The sequence below is a fragment of the Oratosquilla oratoria genome, chromosome 18 (assembly GCF_046742065.1).
Source record: "Oratosquilla oratoria isolate Oo_2021 chromosome 18, ASM4674206v1, whole genome shotgun sequence".
Classification (NCBI taxonomy): domain Eukaryota; kingdom Metazoa; phylum Arthropoda; class Malacostraca; order Stomatopoda; family Squillidae; genus Oratosquilla; species Oratosquilla oratoria.
The window spans coordinates 60755861-60778005 of NC_134794.1; the positions used below are offsets into that span (position 1 = coordinate 60755861).

General features: G+C 38.6%; 2 protein-coding genes across 6 annotated transcripts; both read left to right on the plus strand.

Moving 5' to 3' along the window:
• The first annotated feature begins 2116 nt into the window (after positions 1-2116).
• On the plus strand, positions 2117-5537 carry LOC143034943 (uncharacterized). Its single transcript, XM_076201289.1, has one exon. The coding sequence runs from the start codon at positions 2321-2323 to the stop codon at positions 3854-3856; it is 1536 nt and encodes a 511-aa protein (XP_076057404.1). The 5' UTR covers positions 2117-2320; the 3' UTR covers positions 3857-5537.
• Positions 5538-13696: 8159 nt separating this feature from the next.
• On the plus strand, positions 13697-18276 carry LOC143035300 (uncharacterized). Of its 5 annotated transcripts, none has more exons than XM_076202187.1 (3): positions 13706-13875; positions 15975-16029; positions 16914-18276. In XM_076202187.1, the coding sequence occupies exon 3, from the start codon at positions 17055-17057 to the stop codon at positions 17826-17828; it is 774 nt and encodes a 257-aa protein (XP_076058302.1). In that variant the 5' UTR covers positions 13706-13875; positions 15975-16029; positions 16914-17054; the 3' UTR covers positions 17829-18276. The 5 variants fall into 5 exon arrangements, with proteins under 5 accessions (XP_076058304.1, XP_076058302.1, XP_076058301.1 ...); XM_076202188.1 differs by having other exon boundaries at positions 13720-13781; XM_076202189.1 differs by lacking the exon at positions 15975-16029 and having other exon boundaries at positions 13697-13781.
• The last annotated feature ends 3869 nt before the right edge of the window (positions 18277-22145 follow it).

Below are 22145 nucleotides of genomic sequence, written 5' to 3' on the forward strand. Positions count from 1 at the left end.
TTCTGATGATTTATACACAATAGGTTCTATTTCCAAGGTTAATGTTTCACTATCAATGCCAATAGTCTTACAATCTTCAAGTAATGAAATCTTTACAATGTCAAAAACAGCACTCAGGTGAAGTAGGATTAAAAGACCACAATTTCCCATGTACATCAGTAAAATAGATAATTCACCACTGCATGAAGCTGTTTTCAGTGAAATAAAGCTGTCTATATATAGACTGATTATCTGGTAAAGTGTTTACTTTCTTCAGATGTTCCATCAACTGATCCAGTCACACTTTCAATCATTCTAAAGAGAAATATGAAATCTGATACAGGTCTACAAGAGTTTAAGCACCGTGGGTATAATTTATCTTAACTATGGGTTTCACAATTAATATCTATTCATCAATTCGGAAGGTCTTTTTTCCAATACTAATATTTACTATCTCCAGAAACACCAAAAATTTCCACTATATACTTATTTTTGTTGTTTCTGGTGATGTTTTCTTTTTGCCAGTTAAACTAGTCTCTTGTATAACTGTAATATTCGATCCTGCCTCAGCTGTCTTTTTTCTATATTATTCACGTTTCTTATACAATATTATTCTGTTTTCAATGATTTTCGCTATTTGATATACCAGTCTCTCCTAATCCGTGGGCATTCTCTGCCCTATCTCCTCTTTTTTTTCATATATTCCTCTGTGAATATTTGTAGCATACAAATATTTAAAAATCGTGAAGATTATCTTAAGACATACAGGAATCATATGACTGTCCTCTGAACAATTAACCAACAATAAAACAATATCAACTTACACTATCACGGATGCATGCATTGCACAGTAGACGAGACCTTCCCATCAGAGCTCATTAATCACAGTCATATAATACAAATTTTCTTCTCATAGTACTTTAAAGGTTGTAGATCTCCTGTAGTAGACAACTAATCTAGATTACTCTTTCTTGGATTAAGTTAACCACTTACTGTGTTGTTTTTGTATTGTATGGTGTAGTTTTGTGTACACACAATGAGACCATTAAATGGTAATCCGTGGATGAGACACCTAAGTAAGGAATAATAAATTTCACGTATTTTCGCTTCCGATTATTACCTTTATCATAGTACATTCCAAAATTTATTTTTTGTTGTTGAATGTAAAACAAGTGTTACTTAGAGAATTTTGCAAGATTAGTAACCTTTCTCGCGATAATTAGTATAAGAGAATAGTTACCCCTTAACAAGCATTGTTTATAAGTTTTCTTTGGCTCTTCGTAAACTACTATTCTGCAGCTAGGAAGAAAGATTTTGAAACTATTTCTACAGAGGGGCGTTTTGTACAGTTGCAGGAACCTTTGAAAAACGTGAGATATATTTATATATATATAATCCAGAAGTATCATGTAGTTGCACTGCAGTAGATAGTTACACATCTAATGAACAAAACTTATTTTCAGGAGGTCGCTAAATTATTGCATGATCCTGTTGCTTACTACTATCACAGACTCAAAAATTGTTGTTGAAGTTGTTCTAAGAAGTGTTGGACGTTGTGATGATAATAATACGGGAGATCAGTAACAAAACCAAATAACTGACATGTAAAAACAAGACTAAGATATAAGAACTTGTGAAGGGGAGGGGTTACGGGGAGATGTTTAGGCCTGGGAAGCTGAAAATATAATAGAAGCGTTGTTCAAAGGAAGTTTTCGTGTCCCACTAATCATCAAGATGTAGTTACAAAGTGAAGTTATAAAAGAACTGCACTCTTTTTGTTGATCTGAACCTCATCAGCTCTAGATAATGCCCTATGTCACTTATAGTAACCTAACATAACCTATTCTAATGTGTATCCGATTTACTGGCTGGCAAGAACGCAACCCAGGATTTCAGTCTTAGATGCCGTCACGCAAAAATGGTAATTATGTACTTTACATAAAACTGATGAACATTTCAGTATTTTCCCGTTTCTTGAGCACCATTTTCTCTGTAAACTTGGCTTCCAATAATATTGTTAACAGCGATGGTATGTACGTAGCTTCCCGATCTCCAGTATCACATAATCTCCAATAGGATTTTATGGTTACGAACGGGCTAATAACCCATATTTTGTTTCGTTGACAGGAAAATGATAAGCATCAAAATGCCATCGGAATTTATCCAGTATAATTTACTACACAACGACATAAACTGAAAATAATTTGATTTAATGAGTCATATGTTGGGATCTCAGAGGAATAACCTCAGATTCCATACGATGAAGCACACAGAAGGAAAGTCACTCGAGTGTAATTTAGGAACTCCAGTTTTCCCACAAGAGAATTAGGTCAAACATCACATGATGACCCACGCAGGAGAGAAGCCTTTCCAGTGTGACCAGTGCAGACAAGCTTTTTCTACCCAGAGTCATCTCAATCGGCATGTGAAGATTCACACAGGAGAAAAGCTTTTTCAATGTGAACTGTGCGATACAGGTTTCTTGCAGAGGAGTAATCTCAAACGACATATGCTGACTCACACTGGAGACAAAGCTTTCCAGTGTGACCGTTGTGATGCAACTTTCTCAAGCAAGAGTCATGTCAAACGACATGTGATGACTCACACAGGAGACAAACCTTTCCAATGTGACCGTTGTGATGCAACGTTCTCAAACAAGAGTCATGCTAAACAGCATATGTTTAGACACACAGGAAAGAAACCTTTTCAGTGTGGGGTGTGCGATTCGGCCTTTTCAGATCAAGGTAGTCTAAGAAGGCATATAATGACCCATACAGGAGAGAAGCCTTTCCAGTGTGACATGTGCGACGCAGCTTTCTCACGAAAGAGTCATATGAAAACGCACATGGTGACCCATACTGGCGAGAAGCCTTTCCAGTGTAATTTGTGTAGTGAAGCTTTTTCAAATCAGGGAACTCTGAAATATCACGTTATGACCCACACAGGAGAGAAGCCTTTCCATTGTGACTTGTGCGATGCATCTTTCTCAAGAAAGGGTTATCTCCAGCGGCATATGATGACCCACACAGGAGAGAAACCTTTCGAATGTGACCATTGCGATGCAGCTTTCTCAACAAAGAGTCTTGTCAGACGGCATATTATGACCCATACAAGAGAGAAGCCTTTCCAGTGTGACCTGTGCGATGCAACTTTCTCACAAAAGAGTCAAATAAAAGTGCATATGGTGACCCATACTGGAGAGAAGCCTTTCCAGTGTAATTTATGCCAAGAAACTTTTTCATATCAGGAAACTCTCAAATATCACGTGATCACCCACACAGGAGAGAAGCCTTTCCACTGTGACTCATGCGATGCCTCTTTCTCAGGGAAGACTTCTCTCCAGCGGCATATGATGACACATACAGGAGAAAAACCTTTCGAGTGTGACCTGTGTGATGCAGCTTTTTCACGAAAGAGCGTTCTCAAACGGCACACGATGACCCATACAAGAGAGAAGCCTTTCCAGTGTGACCATTGTGATGTAGCTTTCTCGACAAGGAGTCACCTCAAACGGCATATAATGATCCACACAGGAGAGAAGCCTTTCCAGTGTGATCTTTGTGATGCAACTTTCACACGAAAGAGTCAAATAAAAGTGCACATGGTGACCCATACTGGAGAGAAGCCTTTCCAGTGTAATTTGTGCCAAGAAACTTTTTCATATCAGGGAACTCTCAGAAATCATATAATGACTCACGTAAGAGAGAAGCCTTTCCAGTGTGAATTATGCGATGCCTCTTTCTCAAGGAAGAATGATCTCCAGCGGCATATGATGACCCATACAGGAGAGAAGCCTTTCGAGTGTGACCATTGCGATGCAGCTTTTTCACGAAAGTGTGATCTCAAACGTCACATGATGACCCATTCTGGAGAGTAATCCTCTAGTGTGACCTGAGCGGAGCTGTTAAAATAATATTATTAATAATAAAATATCACGTGATGACCTACACAGGGGAGACGCCTTTCTAGTGGTGTCATTGTGCTACAGCTAGGCCAGGGAAGATTGCTTTTGAATATTATGTGGGGACCCACGTGTGACGTGATTGTTAGCTCGAACGAAAGAGTGGTCCTAGTTATGATGTGAGGATTTTGCACACGAGAAACCTTTCAACTATGAACTATGCCCTCCACCATTATGACCAGACTTATGTATACAGGTATATGATGACCCACACAGTTGAAGAACCTTTTTGAAGAGAAATGTGTATTATTCTTGAGTGATCCATCACAGCCTTGGATTATGTGTTGGACTCTTGATCGACAGCTATTACTCATCCGGGTAAGATATTAAATATATATGGCCTGATCTATGGATAATGTTGTGATCACATACACACACACACACACACACACACACACACACACACACACACACACACACACTAAAATTTCTTTGCCCACCAGTGTTGGAGTACCAGTTTGCAGTGCAGTGGTGTTGACCCAAACCTGACCTATACACAGAGGAAACGTTGAGCCCGAATTTTACTTTCATAATGATTTTATTTTTACACCAATTACATCACAACTAAAAAATGAGAAGGTTGGCATCTTTCTTCATTAGAAAATATTTTAGTAACATTAGGCCACAGACATGATATTAGGCGTATGATGACGTGTTTAAGAAAAATTTAACATTTGCAGTCCGGACATAGTGACAATAGGATATTTCAATTATGTTGACATAATTGGGTATGGTCAAAGCATAACAGTATATGTAGCCTTTTTATAGACTTTTCGCGGTGGCAATTATTATATAATTCACTGTTATTTTATTAAAAGCTTGGAGACATACCCCTGACCTTCCGACATTAACTCGCTCGGGAATTCATGCACGCTATTTCATATGTATTGTGCTGTGTGTCTTTTTTGTGTTGTATATATTTATCATAATTTCTGAACTAGAAGAGATCGAATAAGAAATGATGAAATAGAAATGATTGGAGTAACATCCGTCAGAAAAGAGAGAAAACAAAAACAAAAACGCTGAAACCCTGGAGGCGAATAGGCTAGAGACATTGGGGTAGGAAGAAATCTTTGAGAGGACTAATTGTTAAAAAGTGCTGGCTCTCCTTACAGATTTAAAGGTGAAGTAAATTGTTGTGTTATATCTATTGTGTTGCATTTATCTTTTTCGAGTTATATATTGAATTATGATGTATATTCTTGTATTGCATGCACCTCATTTTGTGTAGGAGCAACGATGTGTGACTGAGGGAATATGATACTTTATGCTGACGAGCATTTTGGCCGTCTACTTGTTTGTGATGAGGTCACTAGTCAGGAAGATATAGGTGCACTTTTACTGACTTCATTGTCACGTTGCCTCTTCATCATTGAGGTCCAGCATATATTGGTTTGCAGTGTTAGAGTTTATGTCGGAAGGCTAGAGGAATAGTTCCATTCAGTTTCAGCAAGACATACAATGTGACGGAGCTGTAACGTCTTCGCTCAGTAACTGCACAGCCTAGGGTTCGAATCCCATGATGGAATGTTATTTATTCACACGTACATATGTACATATGGTCTAGTTCCGAATTTTTTAGTTTATTCCTGACCGGTTTCGCTCCATGCTTCAGGGGAATTCCTCTGAAGAAGCATAGAGCGAAACCGGTAAGGAATAAACTCAAAATCTCGGAACTAGACCCGTGACTTCTTTTTCCACCTTCATCATCATCATATATATATATATATATATATATATATATATATATATATATATATATATATATATATATATTTACTATTATGTCAGGTATAGTAAGTAATGAGGTTCTTTGTCGTCTGGGCTTCATAGGTGAGGTATTTCCACCAGGAGACCGTCACAGAGATAATGACCATAACCATGTATGGGGAGCAATGAGCCTATATTCGCTGAATTCAAACTCTATTCAAGTTATATGAGCCAAGGACAGATGCAAATCACTTCTTGGAACAAAGGTATTTTTATCTAAAATCATGTTATATCAGAAATTAGGTTCTTTTATGAAATGTTTGGGAAATGTGGGAGTATGAAAATGTACTGTCGACGTATGGAGAATATGATGTAGCATTACAGACAAATTAGCAAAATGGTTTGCTGGGCCAGAAAATGCATTCTGGTAATGGTGTATTTTTTTTAAGTAAAATAGTGGTGAAGATTACGAAACTAATTATTTCTGATACCTTTGATAGAATCAACAAGAAGAAGTTTGGAAAGTAAGGTATTCACTGAAAATATACAGGATAAATAAATATTACTGGTAAAAGAACAACGACAAATAAACACAAATAAATAATAGGTAAATGAAAGTATTATCTCTTTGATAAACAATATCGTTTTCTTTGGTCATTCGTCGAATATTTTGTCTCCAGCCAGGAAGAAAGGATTGGAGGTAAAATTTCTAAATGAGGGTGATTGGTAAAGAATTGCAGAAATATTTTCAATGTTTGTGACTTGTCTGTCCAGAAGTGCCACAGGGTTGCGCACACAGTAGAAAATCAAACGGGTAAAGAACAAGTCTTAGTTGTAACCCCGTGCTAAATTATTACATGGTTTTGTTTACTAACAACAGCAGGGTTACTGTCTCCGTACGAAGGACACAGGGCACGTATCTGCTATATTTCTTATCCAGTTCACGCTCTCGCTCAGACTGACTGCGTCCTTCTGGGCACGCAGGAAATTAACCCAAGTTGCCATTTGCCCAATTAGTTCCATTTATTCCCTTTCACACAGAAAACAACAGACACTCAAAATGATATACTAATATAGATATATGTTCAAAGATATCCCATTACACATTCATCCCATTTTCACATTACAAGAATTGAATTGTTGATTAAATAAGCATTCAGGAATGGCGATCACTACGACTTCACGGAAACTTTGAGAATAATTACACATACATACGAACAAACACACTTCCAATTACGCATTACTTTCCTAATTCCTAAGGATGAATATATTTACTTAAACTATGAAAATGGATATACAATAATCTTCATTGATTCCCATTACGTACCTCTCCATATTCATTCTCATGAGAACTCAAGTCCACCGTTTCTGAGTCCTGTATTGACCCAGGTCTCCAGCTATTCTAGCAGCACGGCCTGATTCTTTACACTCCAACTGGATTCTCCCTCGACTCCACACCACTCCTCGACCTTGGGCGCTCTCCAACGCACTCCTCGCCAGCTTTCAGAGTTTCGCGTTTAAAAGTGTTTCACAGTTCTTCAGGGTCCTCAAGAGAGCAAAGTACTTCAAAAATTATTAGATTGCTACCGCATACTCCTGGGCACACGCAGCATCCCTGAGTTTCTCCAGATAAAACCCAAATAGGATTCTCCTTAATCTGATATCCAGTCTGAGTGTTGCGACCACACATCTATGGTCGGTCCAAAAGAATTCAACCGTTCGATAAACCCTGTAGTTCTGTAGGATATTCCAACGAGTGCTAACATGTATGTGATCGATCTCCTTGGGCAATCTGGTATTACTATACCACATCCATCGCTGTGGCTGTCGTTTCTGGAACCAGCAATCCACAGTCTTCTGGACTTTGAAAAATTCAGGAGAAAACTGTTGATATTCCTGGTTCCAAAAACATGGGGGCCAGTACATACTTCATAACCAGCTCCGTCGGTGCCAGCAACCGTATTGAAGCTGCCCAAAACAATAAGTGTGTCTTGTGGCGGGAATTAGTCAGCTATAGATTCAAGCTTGGCATAGAACGTCTCTTCAAGGTTATATATCTTAGTGGGAACATATACTGCAATAAGATAAATGAAACCCAAGGTGTGCTTCAGTCTAACCAGTAATTATACGCTCATCAACCGGGGTAGCCCTTGCAACGGCGTATTGTAGTCGGCTAGATGTGCCTGTAGCGACTCCTGCCCGGTGGGACACATCGGTTCGGCCCGGCCAGTTGTAGGGGTAATATAATGGTGACCTTTCTTGTGTTTTTATGTATATATTTCCTGTTGTGTTTATTTATAAATATATATATTTGTTATTGTATATTTTGTGATCGCAAGGCGATTCGTGCCTGTCTTTTCCGCCAAATGCAGGAGTTGGCGTGGGCAGTCTTGCTCGTCTTCGGAATGTACGCACGTCTGATCAGTGCTTTGGATAAAATTACTTAAATCATTATTTTTTTCTTTTATCATTCAGCCACCCCTCACTACTGACCCCTCACTACACCCCTCACCCCTCACTCTTTTATTATTCAGCCAACCCTCACTACTGATCTTGCTGTTTCCTGGTCTTCTCACATCTGAGAGGGACACTATATCCAAGCTAAGCCTCCTGACCCCCGCCGATAAAGAGGGTAGTCGATCGTTCTGGGAGAATGAATATTCCAGCCGTTCACATGGAGAGTCCGCCGAAGGTTCACCCCGGAACTGGCTCGACGTGTTGGTACTTCATTTACAACACCTCGGCAGAACGCAGTGTTTTTGGTTATTTTGACGGGGACAGGTTATAAACACATTCCCACCATATGTGTCCAGTATGGTTACCATAAACATATGCCTGTGATTCGCTCTATCACGGCCCCACCCACCATCATGCCCAACGAGGGAAGACCAGGATTTGGGTATACATATTAACCCATGGGCAGGGCTGTGGAGTCGGAGTCGGAGTAGTGGAGTCGGGGTCGGAGTCGGAGTAGTGGAGTCGGAGTCGGAAGCAAGTACGGTCACTGGAGTCGGAAGCAATTACGGTCACTGGAGTCGGAAGCATTTACGGTGTCACTGGAGTCGGAGTCGGTGTCGGTCAAAATATACCGACTCCGACTCCAGTTAAATTTACACTTTATAATGCCTTCGTTTAGTCTGAAGAGTTATTAAGTACACACTCCTTATAAGTAGATTATATGAAAAAAATATATAAAATGTAATAAATCTCATCGTCTTATCTTCGTGCATGGTCATTCCACTAAACCCCCAAAACGTCCTTGTGCAACGCTGGCTTTCAAATTTATACATACACACACACATACACACACACACACACACACACACACACACACACACACACACACACACACACACACACACACACACACACATATATATATATATACACACACACACACACACACACACACACACACCCGCACATACACACACACAAACACACACACACACACACACATTTTACAAATATATCCTATTATGTAAACGACTGATTTTTTATATTCGAGATCCGGATGACCCGTAGAGGCAAAACGCTCGAACAATTGCTTTATCCAAGTTGCACATTTAACAGCCTCTCATCAAGGACCTTTCAGCCTACTCATCAGTAAGATGGGGTCGTCGTCTGAACAAACAGTGCACCTTCGAGATCATCGTGACCTTCAGGACCTTCAAGATCTTCAAGAACTTCAAGACCTTCGAGATCATCGTGACCTTCAGGACATTCAAGATCTTCAAGAACTTCAAGACCTTCGAGATCTTCAAGACCTTCAGTACCATCGAAAGCCTCGGGAATCACAGGAGCTTCAAGATCTTCAAGACCTTCGAGACCTCCAAGACCTTCAAGAACTTCAAGAACTTCCAGATCTTAGAACTTCAAGGCCCTCGAGGTCTAAAAGTCCACTTGATCTAAAAGACCTACAAGATCAAAGAGATCCAGAAGATCTAAAATATCCACAAGATCTAAAAGATCCACAAGATCTAAGAGATCCATAAGCTCTAAAAGATCTAGAAGACCTAAAAGATCATCGATATCTAAAGATTTGAGACGACTTAAAGATTCACTGGATCTACAGGTTTTCCAAAATCTAAAAAGTCTCAAGGATCTAAAAGACCTAATGGTTCTAAAAGATATCAAAGATTTAAAATATCTCAAGAATCTACAAGAACTCAAGGGTCTAAAAGAACTCAAGCATCTAAAAGATTTCCAGAATCTAAAAGATCTAATGGTTCTAAAAGATTTCGAGGATCTTGAAGCTCTCAAAGATTAAAAGACCTTAGGCTCTAACGATCTTAAGGATCTAAAAGATCAAGAATTTAGATGATCTCAGGATCTAAAAGATCTCAAGCATCTAAAAGATTTCAGGGATCTAAAAGATCTCAAGAATCTAAAAGATCAAGTCAAGTAGGGTTAAAAGGCCTCAATCGAGAGCCTATAGGATCAAGAAACATTTATTCATTTACTTATTTATGTATCTGTTCACTTATATGTTTATCTTTTTATTGATTAACAAGCACCTGGCTTCGCCAGCCACGGCTGCGCCGTGGGTGCTTGGCCTGCGGCGCTGCTCGCTTCGCTTCGCTCGCGGGGCGCTTCGCGCCCGGGCTACGCCCAGTTTTACCCGACAAAGTAATGCTTCATAAAACCTTCAGAAACACTGTCTTCAATTTGTCCATCAAAAAGTTCAAGACTGTCAAACATTTCATCGGAATATTGAAAATCTTTGTTGTTTCGTAGAGAATCATTGAACTTAATCACCTTTCGATGAAATTCCCGCACAGATTCCTTAACACAAAAATTTTTGACAGCCTGGTATAAGCTTGGAAAAGTTTGGGCATGTTCATTCCGTAGTCGGCAACTCAAACTCTTATAATTTTGTAAAGCGGCTTTTGAAATTTTCCGAGTACCTGTAACCCACTTCCAAAAATGTCTTTGACGCTTCTTTTTGTCGGCTTCGGTTTCTAAAGGCATTGTTCCTGGTGATCTAATCGTAAGATTTGTTGCCCTCCTTTTTTAACGGTTAAAACTTTTATTACACACGTGTCCCTTTTTGCCGGTTCAGTGGGGGACAAACATACACCCGGGTTCATTAAAAGACAGCCGGGACCCGGGTTCATTAAAAGACAGCCGGGAGTAAATTGTTTTTTTTGTTTTTTTTTTAGTTATTCTTTGATATATTCAGTTACTTATAATTTTATTAATTTACTAGATGTAGGCCATAATCAGTTAATTACATGAAGAGGAGTCGGAGTCGTAGTCGGAGTCGATGGTGCCAAAAATAGAGGAGTCGGGGTCAGAGTCGAAGTCGGAGGTTTTGTGTTCCGACTCCCCAACCCTGCCCATGGGTCGTGCGGCGTCGGCCTAGGACATAAAGGATGTATGTGATATCTGAAACAGCTCTTTTAATCTCGTATTCATGAACGAAACACCTGAAAGCAAAGTCTAATTTCAGCCATTGAGCGAAAATTCATTCACTGGTAACAAGGAGAGGTCCCTGTTATACATGGCTCGACAACGCAGTGGTACCGTTCGCAACGGCTAATCCAGTGATCCGATTTCGATTCCCGCCCAGGGCTGTTTCAATATCGCTGAACTGCGAGCCGGCACTCCAACTCTCGTTGCCCGTATGCCCATAGATTGGGTATATACGATCTCTGATCTATTACCGGGGGTGTGTGGGGGGGATAATAGCTATAAACCACGAGTCTAGCACGTGATCCAAGACTGGTAAATCCTTAAACACATACCCGTTCATAACTGAAGATGATACAATCGCTTGGCGAAAGCCGGAATAAAAGCAAAAGTGCCTACGAAGGGCTATCGATAGGTCAGCAGGACTGGGTTTTATTAGAAACGTTACAACTTCAAAAGAAAAGTTGCATCTAAGTATAGAAGCGCAACCTATTTCGGACCATCTAAACAAGATCTGATCCTATTCAGATAAGTCTATTCAGATCTCATTCAGTCTGTTCTACGGTTACATCAGATGGTTTCTTGCAAACTCAAAACATTTCGAAAAAAAAAAAGATCCATGAAAGGATATATCAGAGAAAATATAAATGGATGATAAAAAGTATAGATTACACAACTTAATATTGTGAGATCAGTGCCCCTGATGATGTTAATGATGGTGTTGATGATGATGACAATAAAAATGTGAGTATATACCTTTGCCCCTTTGTGTATGGACTGCCTGACCAAGTAACCGTCAGTTGTAAGCGATGCATTATATTTCCCCAAGGTAATTACCTTATTTGTTACATTTTCTTAATATGTGCACTGGTGACATCATCGGGAGCGTGTGGGTTCGAATCCCGCACTCTTCACCTGGAACCCCCCCCACCCCCTCGTAGTCCCCAAAGCGCAGAATAAGGCGTGACGGTTTCGGCAGCAGCTACTTAGCGCCTCCTGTCGTAGGCTCATCCCCTTTATAATTTCTTGATATATTTGTATAATAATGTATGAATTCGAATAAAATTATTTTTTCGTTTATTATATTTTATTCATAAATTAACATGGACATGACTATTGTAAAAAAAAAAATATTACGTCTCAGTCCCCAGCTTAGCTAAGACGATGGGATAGATAAATCTATATAGTCAAAAAAAAAAAAAAAAAAAAAAAAAAAAATGGGGGATCTGGATTTTATTTTCAATAATTTTGCTTGTAAATTAACACCAATGTTTCACCACTGCATCTATCCTTGAAGACAACATAGCGTTGATAAAGGAACACACACACACACACACACACACACACACACACACACACACACACACACACACACACACACACACACACACACACACACACACAATCACGGCTCGGTGGCGGATTGGTAAAGCACTGGCCTCACAAGCCAGAGAACCGGGGTTCGATTCCCCGGTCGGGCGGAGATAAGTTGGGTTTGTCTCCTTTCACGTGTAGCCCCTGTTCACCTAGCAGCGAGTAGGTACGGGACGTTAGTCAAGGAGTTGTGACCTTGCTGTCCCGGTGTGTGGTGTGTGAGTGGTCTCAGACCTACCCAGAGATCGGCTAATAAGGAGCTCTGAGCTCACTGCCGTAGGGTGGTGTCTGGCTGTCTCGACAGAGACTGCAGCAGATCCGAGGTGAATACACACACACACACACACGCGCGCGCATTTTTAAATAGTTTTACCAACTTGGTAGAATGTGTGGGTAGCCTCCTTTGTTCCATATATATCAAACTTGTTATGATGACGAACCTCTGTCAGTGTCTGTATCGAGGTCACTCAACCCCCACGTAGATTCCACGAACCTGAATAGGGACTCAAATGAACCTCTCACACTTTCCTCAGTAATTATACCCTTGTCATACCCAGGGACTCCAATTTAATTCTTTTAATTCTTCCAGTGACCTCTCGTACTTCCTACTTCCTTGATAAATAATGCTGGGATTAAATCTAGACCAGTCGTTGACAATGTTTAAAGCATTACGGATTTGTTCATCATTGAGATTTTTAATTTTATGAGTCTGAAAAAACGCATTTAGATATATAATATACTCAGACATATATCACACCATACATATAATTTGCCTTGGGTAACTTTTCAACCAAATTGGCAGCCACTATAGTAAATTAAATTATTTAATTCATTCTCAAATAGTTAAGGAATCCTTCACATTCAGATCTATGCTGACAGATTCATTACCTTACTTGCCACCTCCTAGATATTTTGAGTGTTTTCCATAACTGTTTATGACAATGCTTGTTTTCTTTAACCTGATCTCTAATATGGAACATTTCAGCATCGTTGATTAATTTTTGTTTTATTCCTAATTTTTATACATCAAACATCACTGGCTGTCGTTCGAGACAGCGATGACGAAAACATTTTTTCGAGGTAATTAAACACGTTAGCAGCATTTTTTTTAGCTATAGCATGTAGGTTAGATAGTTATATATATTATAATAATAGAAAAATACAGTTTCCAACATCTAGCGGAATATTAATAAATATAGCGGAATCTGAAATATATGTTAGCTGTTTCCACTGGTGAGAAATGGCAACACTGGGGTGATAGAAGGCGGAGCACTCTTGGTAACTGCGGAAGGATTAGGAACTTATTGATTTTCCATATTTTGGCGTTTCTTTAGTTGGGTAAAAGGTTCGTTCCATTCAAAATCAGGTTTGGACCAGACTGCATACGACGAAAACGATTAGTTAACATATTTGAGGTTCGTGGAATAGACCCATTGAAGGTAAAACTCAGGGAAATTGAAATTAAATTTTGCCCAATATTTTTTTTATGTGATTATAATTATTTTAGTTCTATTTTCCATCGCAGTCGAATGGGTTCACCAACTCACCCCTCTTACATTATTGGGGGGAAAGTTTATTTTGATATTTTCTGAAAGTGCTCTATGATGCCTACCAGTTTAAAATGCATGATTTTTTTTTTAAAGATTTAGCATTTATAATTTTTAGAAATGAGCATTTCTCTAAAGCCAAAGAAATATATATTATTTCTCTAGAAGCCAGCAAACAGCAACAAATACTCATCACAGAATAATAACAATCATATCACATGAAATATTAAGATGAAGTTTGCATTTCATGTCAAAGTTCTTTAATAACTATTCTTGATGATCTGAAATGTATCAACCGAGTTAGGCATGTTTTCCACACACTTATCAAAACCATTGATGTTGTGCTTTTTAAATTATTGCTATGATAACAATATAATCCAGAATTTCAGTCATTGGGTGGGATGGGGTTGGGAGTGTAAGTTTATTGTCACACAGAACTTGTAATTACTTGTTGAATCAGTCTGCACCTTTTCCTTGTCTTGAGAAAAAAAATTGTGAAAACTCAATTTTTATAGTCAGCTGAAGTGGTTTGCTGATATTTTTTACTGCAACCATGTTGTCATTCTCTTGATTTTTTAATCTCTGACTTGGCAGAGGGTTTCAACATTACTATTATCATTATTTACTGTACCTCATCTGTCATGTTCTCTGACATGATCCATAGATGATAGTATGTATATAATGTTTGCTCCCACCATTTGTACCAGCTGAAAAGGAATCCAGTAGGGTTTGAAACTAATTTAGTAAATGAAGAAGTGCCATATGGTTGTAAAGACTCAAATTGTAATCTCACTACCTAATATTACTAATAGTAGGGTTGTAAATATTATAACCCCAGAATACCTGGGTGGCTGATCTTAAGTTCAATCTGAGGATGGGCAATCATTACAAGCTTGTGTGAATAACTAACAATTCCTAACGCTTTTTTATTTTAGCAGAAATGTTAGATTAGGTTACCTTGTTATCTATCTATCCTTAATTATCATTACTGTTGGGATGATATATGTTTACAAGCTCATTTCTGGGGTTACTACACTTTAACAAGCTAATATGTGGGGTAGCTTACCTTTACATATATACTCTGAGGTTGCTGATCTTTACAACATCCAATAGTAGTTTTCCAGAACTGCCTTATGTATCTTACACTTACCTATATTCAGGTTTTCTGACTTCCTACATCAGGAATGCTGCAGAAATACTCCATAAAGTAAAAGTACTGGAGTCATTTGACCCCTTACATACCAAGTGGCACTTTCCATCCCTATGGCATCCTGTAGATATTGAATGGAATATCATCTATCACAGATTGAGCAGCTTTCCCACCACTGAAATGTTGCATGTGAGAATGTCTGTGTGTAGCTAATTCAATAAACTTCACTTCACAGGTATGATTAAGTGTTAATATCCCAAGCCTCTGAACAGGGTCAGAATACCTCATGTATTTGCCCTTTATTAGCATATGCTTTTTTGATGTGGAATACAGGTTATATGCTTGATCTCCAATTTGTGGTCAGGAAAATTTATACTAAATGAGGCTAAGAGTGTTAAGCTTGTTTTCAGTTAAGTGTAGGTTACTTTGGCAAGATCTCATTGATTATTGGAAGATTTTTATGGTAATTTTCCTATGCAATCAGATATGCTTTTTCCCTGTCCTGTGTTCTCTAGCACTAGGGGATTCCATTTTATAATCACCCATACAAGGCACCAACTTGAGTTATGAAGAAGGTTCTTTAATGTAAGATATGTATCCATTTGGAATTCCATACTGGATTGAGTAGTATGTCACTAATATGGCATATAAAACCACTCTTACTGCATCTTGGTGACTGCATCTTGGTGAACTTCTTTACAATTTTTACTTATACTCTTTACTCTAGTAAAATATCAGTTTTGTTTATTATTTTTTTCCTAGCTGCGTTAACGTCTTTTCCAGTCTCTACACCTATCCTTTCTTTTCCTGATATTATTCCTTGTGGCTGGTGCATCAACAGTACGTGGATTCTATGGGTCCTTCCTGCACAAGTACAGGCCTGGGAAGTCCACCAGGTAAGGACTATTCTCATGACCAGAAGTAGAAATGGTTGTGTACTATAGGTGTGAATATATGAGAGTATTAATTAGCCATTGTGTAAATTCTTATATATTGTGTAAATTCTTATATATTTCATCTTTCAGCCTCATTCTCATAGCAGTATATCTTAGTAAACCTGAGACAACTGCTACCTTTTATATATATGTTAGGTGTTGCTATGTATATGTGTATAAAGTGGTTTGCAAAACTTTGAAAAAGTATGAGATAATCTATTTAAAAAATTTCCCTACCTTCAGTATTCTCTTCCAAAAGTAGGATTTAAATTTTGTAATACAAAAGCAATACTGCTGTGTCTTGCTGAATTGTTTCTGACCCAGGACAATGGGCAGGATATAGGGATGACCCATTACCCATGAGGATCTAAGATGAAAGGGAGGAAATGATAATAATAATGATTATTTGGCAATAAATCAAATGCATAAAATACAGACAATGAAAAGAACAGATAGTTCAAAATTACAATTGCCATTTATTTTATATTATTTGTTTATTTGTTTGTTATAATTTGTCTTTTTTGTCATTATTTGCTTGATTTTCATTTATTATTATTATTTACTATTTTCCTGTGTTTATTATTCAATGATACCTATGCATTTATTTATTTTGTTTATTATTATGTTGTTATAATTTTTATATATCATTATTATAATTCTTTTCACATCTGACCTAGTTATGGACCAAAAGGTCTCCTGTTGGCATGCTCCTCCTTTGTAATCTTTTGCCAATGGGAGTGGGTAATTGCCTTTTGACTGGGCTACCTCATTTGTAAGGGGGGGAAATTGGTATATAAATAGAATTACAAAAGAGTAAATCATCTATTTTTTTGCTTCTTTGACAGGAAAAAGGATAAGCATAGAAATGACATTAGAAGTTATCCAGAGTTTCCATACATTAACCAAAGAATGACAAACTGAAGAGAAGCAGGTGTATTGCAAATAAAATATTGCTGTCTCAGACAAGTAATCCAAGATTCCATACAATGAGCCACACAGTAGAAAATATTTTCTGTTGCGATTTATGCATGGCTGTTTTCTCAAGAAAAGGTGATCTCAAAAGGCATGCAATGATTCACACAGGAAATAGGCCCTTCCAGTGTGACTTTTGTGATGCCACTTTCTCACGCAAGAGTAATGTCAAACAGCACATGATAACCCACACAGGAGAGAAGCCTTTCCAGTGTAATGTGTGTAAAGATACCTTCTCACGGAAGAATTATGTTAAACAGCACATGATGATCCACACTGGAGAGAAGCCTTTCCAGTGTGAGCTGTGCGAAAAAGCATTTTCAAATAAGAAATCTCTCAACATACATATGGTGAACCACACAGGAGAAAGACCTTTCCAGTGTCACCTATGCAGTGCTACTTTTTCGCAAAAGACTGACGTCAAACGGCATCAGGTGACCCATACAGGAGAGAAACCTTTCAAGTGTCACCTGTGTGAAGAAGTATTTTCGACACAGGGTGCCCTCAGTAGGCATTGGAAGACCCACACCGGAGAAAGGCCGTTCCACTGTGAACTGTGTAATGCATCATTCTCACGTAAGAGTCATATCAAACAGCACATGGTGATCCATTCTGAAGATAGACCTTTTCAGTGTGACCTGTGTGAAAAAGCATTTTCAAGACAGAGTACTCGTGACACTCATAGGAAGACCCACACTGGAGAGAAGCCTTTCCCTTGTCACCTGTGTGAAAAAGCATTTACAAGACAGAGTACTCTCAGAAGCCATTGGAAGGTCCACATTGGATAGAAGCCCTTTTCACTGTGAACTGTGTAATGCATCATTCTCGTGAAAGAGTCATATCAAACAGCATATGATGATCCACACAGGAGAGAAACTTTGTCAGTGTGACCTGTGCAAAACATATATATTTTTTTTTCTACAAGAAACCACTCTTAGATATATAAGAGAAACCTTTCTAATGTGACCACCATTGTTTAATTTTGCAGGAAATAATGCACTCAAATATCACATGTGACCCACCCTCTAATGTGGTGTATTTGCAATTAAGCTCACACAAGAGAGTGTGATTCATAACTCTGGTCAACAAAATTTTATCAAAATACCTGTCCCACAAGTAAAAGGAGGTGAACTTGATAGAATTTGATCTGCTGATTTCAAATATGTATCCAGAGTGTATCTGTCAGGCATAGTCTTTCTGTGGTAGCATATTAAATTTTAAACAATTATAACTAATGAGGCTGATATTTCAATGAAACCTACCTTTAAAATGTAGAAATGTATGATTTTCGAGTGTATTTTGCTTCTGGGAGATCCCTTTTTAGTGTCTGACACTAATCAGCCAACGTTGAAGAGCTCCACTTCCGTTAATACTGGATTTCCATGTTCAGAATGTCACCAACAGCGCCAAGATTTGCAGGGAAAAAGTCCAGGTGAGAGTCTAGGAAGTGGATTTTTATAATTATGTTGCATCCCATGGCCTTGTAGGATGTTAGTAACTCTTCTATGATTTCAGAATAGTTATTTGCTTTGTGATTCCCCAAAAACTCTGTGCAGACTTTCTTAAATGACAGCCATGCAGCTTTTTCAAGATTTAGCTCTTCATCAAAATTCTGATCTCTCATCATCTCCCTAATCTGTGGTCCAACAAAAATACCTTTGATTTCTGCGTCACTTACTCTATGGAACTTATTTTTCAAATATGTAAATACCTTGTCAGTTCTATCCATACCTTTAACAAAAACATTCATCAACCCTAGCTTAATATGCAATGGAGGCAGATATATATACATATATATATATATATATATATATATATATATAATATATTCAACAAGAGGAGGATTGACAACATACGTCTCTTCTGGGGTCAGAGATCATTTTGGTCGTAATGATTTTTCTTATCCCGACTGTCTCACAGAGAAAGTAACAAAACTTTGTGAAATCCAGCTGCATTCTAAGTAAAAATGCTACTGTACAACCTTTAGGTCAACACAGATATTCCATTTATGTTCTTCGTTCTTAATTTTTTACCATAGAAGCTTCATACTCTCATGTTTTCTTCATGTTAGCTGCATGGTCCAGAGGAACAGAAGGAAACTTTTTTCCATTGTGGAGCAAAACAGGTTTCAGGCTCACTTTTGAAGTCAATAAACAAGTGCCACTCATTCCTGTCATATTTATGGTTAAGTTCTTCCTTAACAGAATAAACATCATTACAAAATGCCACACCATCCTCAAGTGAGAAAAACTGTTCAAAATCACAATGTTGCTTGCAATAAAAATAAAATTGGATTCTTTCTGGAGAAGATTCCAGCCCTTGAACCTGGAAGCAGGTTTTTTTTTTTTTTTTTTTTTTTTTTTTTTTGACAAGTTTAAATCCCGCACAAGATCATTCAGATCTGAACTCAGTAAATGTGGTTCACTTGAAGAACAGGTTGTCTGAAAGTGCATGTCTTCTGTTTCTTTTTCCATAACCACCTCACTTGACTCATCATCACTTGGTTCCATTTGTTATGGAGGTCAGGTACAGGAAAGTCTTGACTGTGAGGTACTGGTCTCATAGCAAATGATAAATTAGGATATTTTACAATCTCTTTGAATGTTGATGCTATACCTTTTATATTTGTAATGCAGAAGTAGCAATCTGAAGTATGATCTTTTGGTTCTCTCCAAACCATAGGGATGGGAAAAGGTATATGGCGTAAACCTTGTACCCATGCTGTGAGAAGCTTGACACAGGTTACACAACACACATGAGGGGTCCAGCTTTTATCCTGGTCCCCCACTTTACAGCCAAAATAATGTTCATAACCCTTTTTAATCAGTGGCGTGAAACACCGTCTTTGTGACTTGAATGTCAGTACACCTCGAATAAAGCAATGCGTGTCTGGGTGGCTTATACAGTTTCTTGGCATTGTGAAGGTGAATGGCGGGTATGCTACTGGAGAATATCACAAACTTATTGCCACACAGATACGCACTAAGCAACCTCGCACCAACATTTCAAACAGTACTGCCAAATGTATAACAATCTCACTCTGTGTTGCCAACCACTTGAAATTTATCCCACGTAACGTAACATACTGTGGAACACAAAAACTGTGGGCCATAAAAAAATGGACATTATTTTTGGATTCTGCATGAAAAAAAAAAAAAAAAAGATACAGCTGTTGTTTTCCTTGGGATAAATTATTTTTTGACCAGGGAAACCATGTGATCATTCAGTACAGGTGTGGTTCATCACAAATGCGGCATGTCCTCTATTTCACAAGACATATATAAGAAAGTAATCTATATGACGACCCAACACAGTGGCGTGTAGAGAAGGGGTGAAAGGGCAGTGACCCTAGGCATGCAGATGGTGAGGGACATCCATTTAGGTCATGAGAGGAAAATAATTTAAAATTTTGTTGATTTATGTTTAAATAGAATAAAATGTTTGTTTCGTGTGTTTACATATCCAAAATATCTTCCTTTCTCATAATAGTTCTCAGTACAAGGCCTTATACTTGACTCTTTGGGGCATACAAATAAGGTGTCCCCAGCATGAATTACCAAACCTTTGCACGCCACTGCCCACACAGCTAAGGAATCATGTTCTCGTGTAGCAGTGCAGCTTGTTCATGAAAGTATTCTTGTCAAGGGCGTGCTGACCCCTGCATGGAAAAAATAGCAATAAGAAAATAAATACTCGTATTATCTTGACTTCTGGTATACAGTAACTATATATCTAAGGAATGAGAGGAACTATGTTTCTTCATTGGAAATTGTATATCTAATACCTGACATCTTATTAGCATATGATAAATGCTAAAGCTCGGAGACTAGGAGTCTAGATTAAGTGAAAAATCTGTGATATTATGTTGGAAACACTCTTAAAACGCGATTGAATTCGCTGATCTTTCTCCCAAAAATGTATGTCCTGGGATGGGTTTGTAGGTTAATGACATTCTTCAACACTACAAAGGTCGAAAAAAATGGTGTGTAATTTCGGTCGTGACGTATCACTTTTATTTAAAAAATACAATACAATTATTATTAAATACAATACCATTATTATTGATTTCCGATTATGTATTAGAAGAAGAAAAAATCCATATAAAAACAGGCCTTTTAAGAGTAAGACGGAGAAATTGCGAAACCGATTTCAGTCCGAATCCCTTTATTTGCCTTTGTTGCGATTAGGTTCGGACAAGACAGGGAAATGAAACTCTCAATAACACTAAGGCACACAAGATTTAATGAATACTTGGCTAGGAGGTCACGGACGAGGGCCCTTAGAGGGAAGGTCTGGAGTGAGGGCCTCTTTAAGTGTCGTGGGCTGAGAGCGAAGGGCCACAAGAGATAAGGTCCAGGGTGAGGGTCTTCATGTGTCATGGGCTGAGTGTGAAGGGCCACTTGAAGCTTGGGGATGTGCCCTAGGCGACTTGCTGGAGAGAACTGGTCCCGAGGCGACTTGCTGGAGAGAACTGGTCCCGAGGCGACTTGCTGGAGAGAACTGATTTCTGATTTCCTAGGTAAGACCACCCGCTTGCGCGAGATCGGTTTTTTGTGGGAGGGGAAGAAGGTCTGTAAGAAAATGAAAAGATAGTAGTGTATAAAAGAGGGCTATTGCCACCGGGAGAGAACTGGTTGTCTCGGCAAGACGCCGTCCTTTTAAAGAGGCTGGAGGCTCAGCGCGGTCCCCGGAGAGCTTTCCCGAATTTCTGATTGGCTGCTGGCTGGAGCTGGCCGGAACGTCTTGCTAACTACGGCGATTATATAGGCCTGGCTCGAGTTGTGTGACGGCCAGTCTGGTTTTGACCAGAGCCGCGTCACCACATCTTGACGTATTTCGCATGCCCTGATATTGATCTAAATGTGTGTAATGCTCAATTCCATTATTTGTAACAAAACCGAAAAGAACATCTGGGTTGAAAGACTAATGTGACAAATGAAGAAACTCCGAGTTTGTAAATGGTAAAATTAAAAATTTAATCGACATTAGGCATTCTACACTGATTCATCTCGTCATGCCTTTTGTATCCACTTAACTATGTGCATATTCGGGCGTTCTTATCCCCAGCAGTACGAATGTTGCATTGATGAATGAGGAAGTGAAAG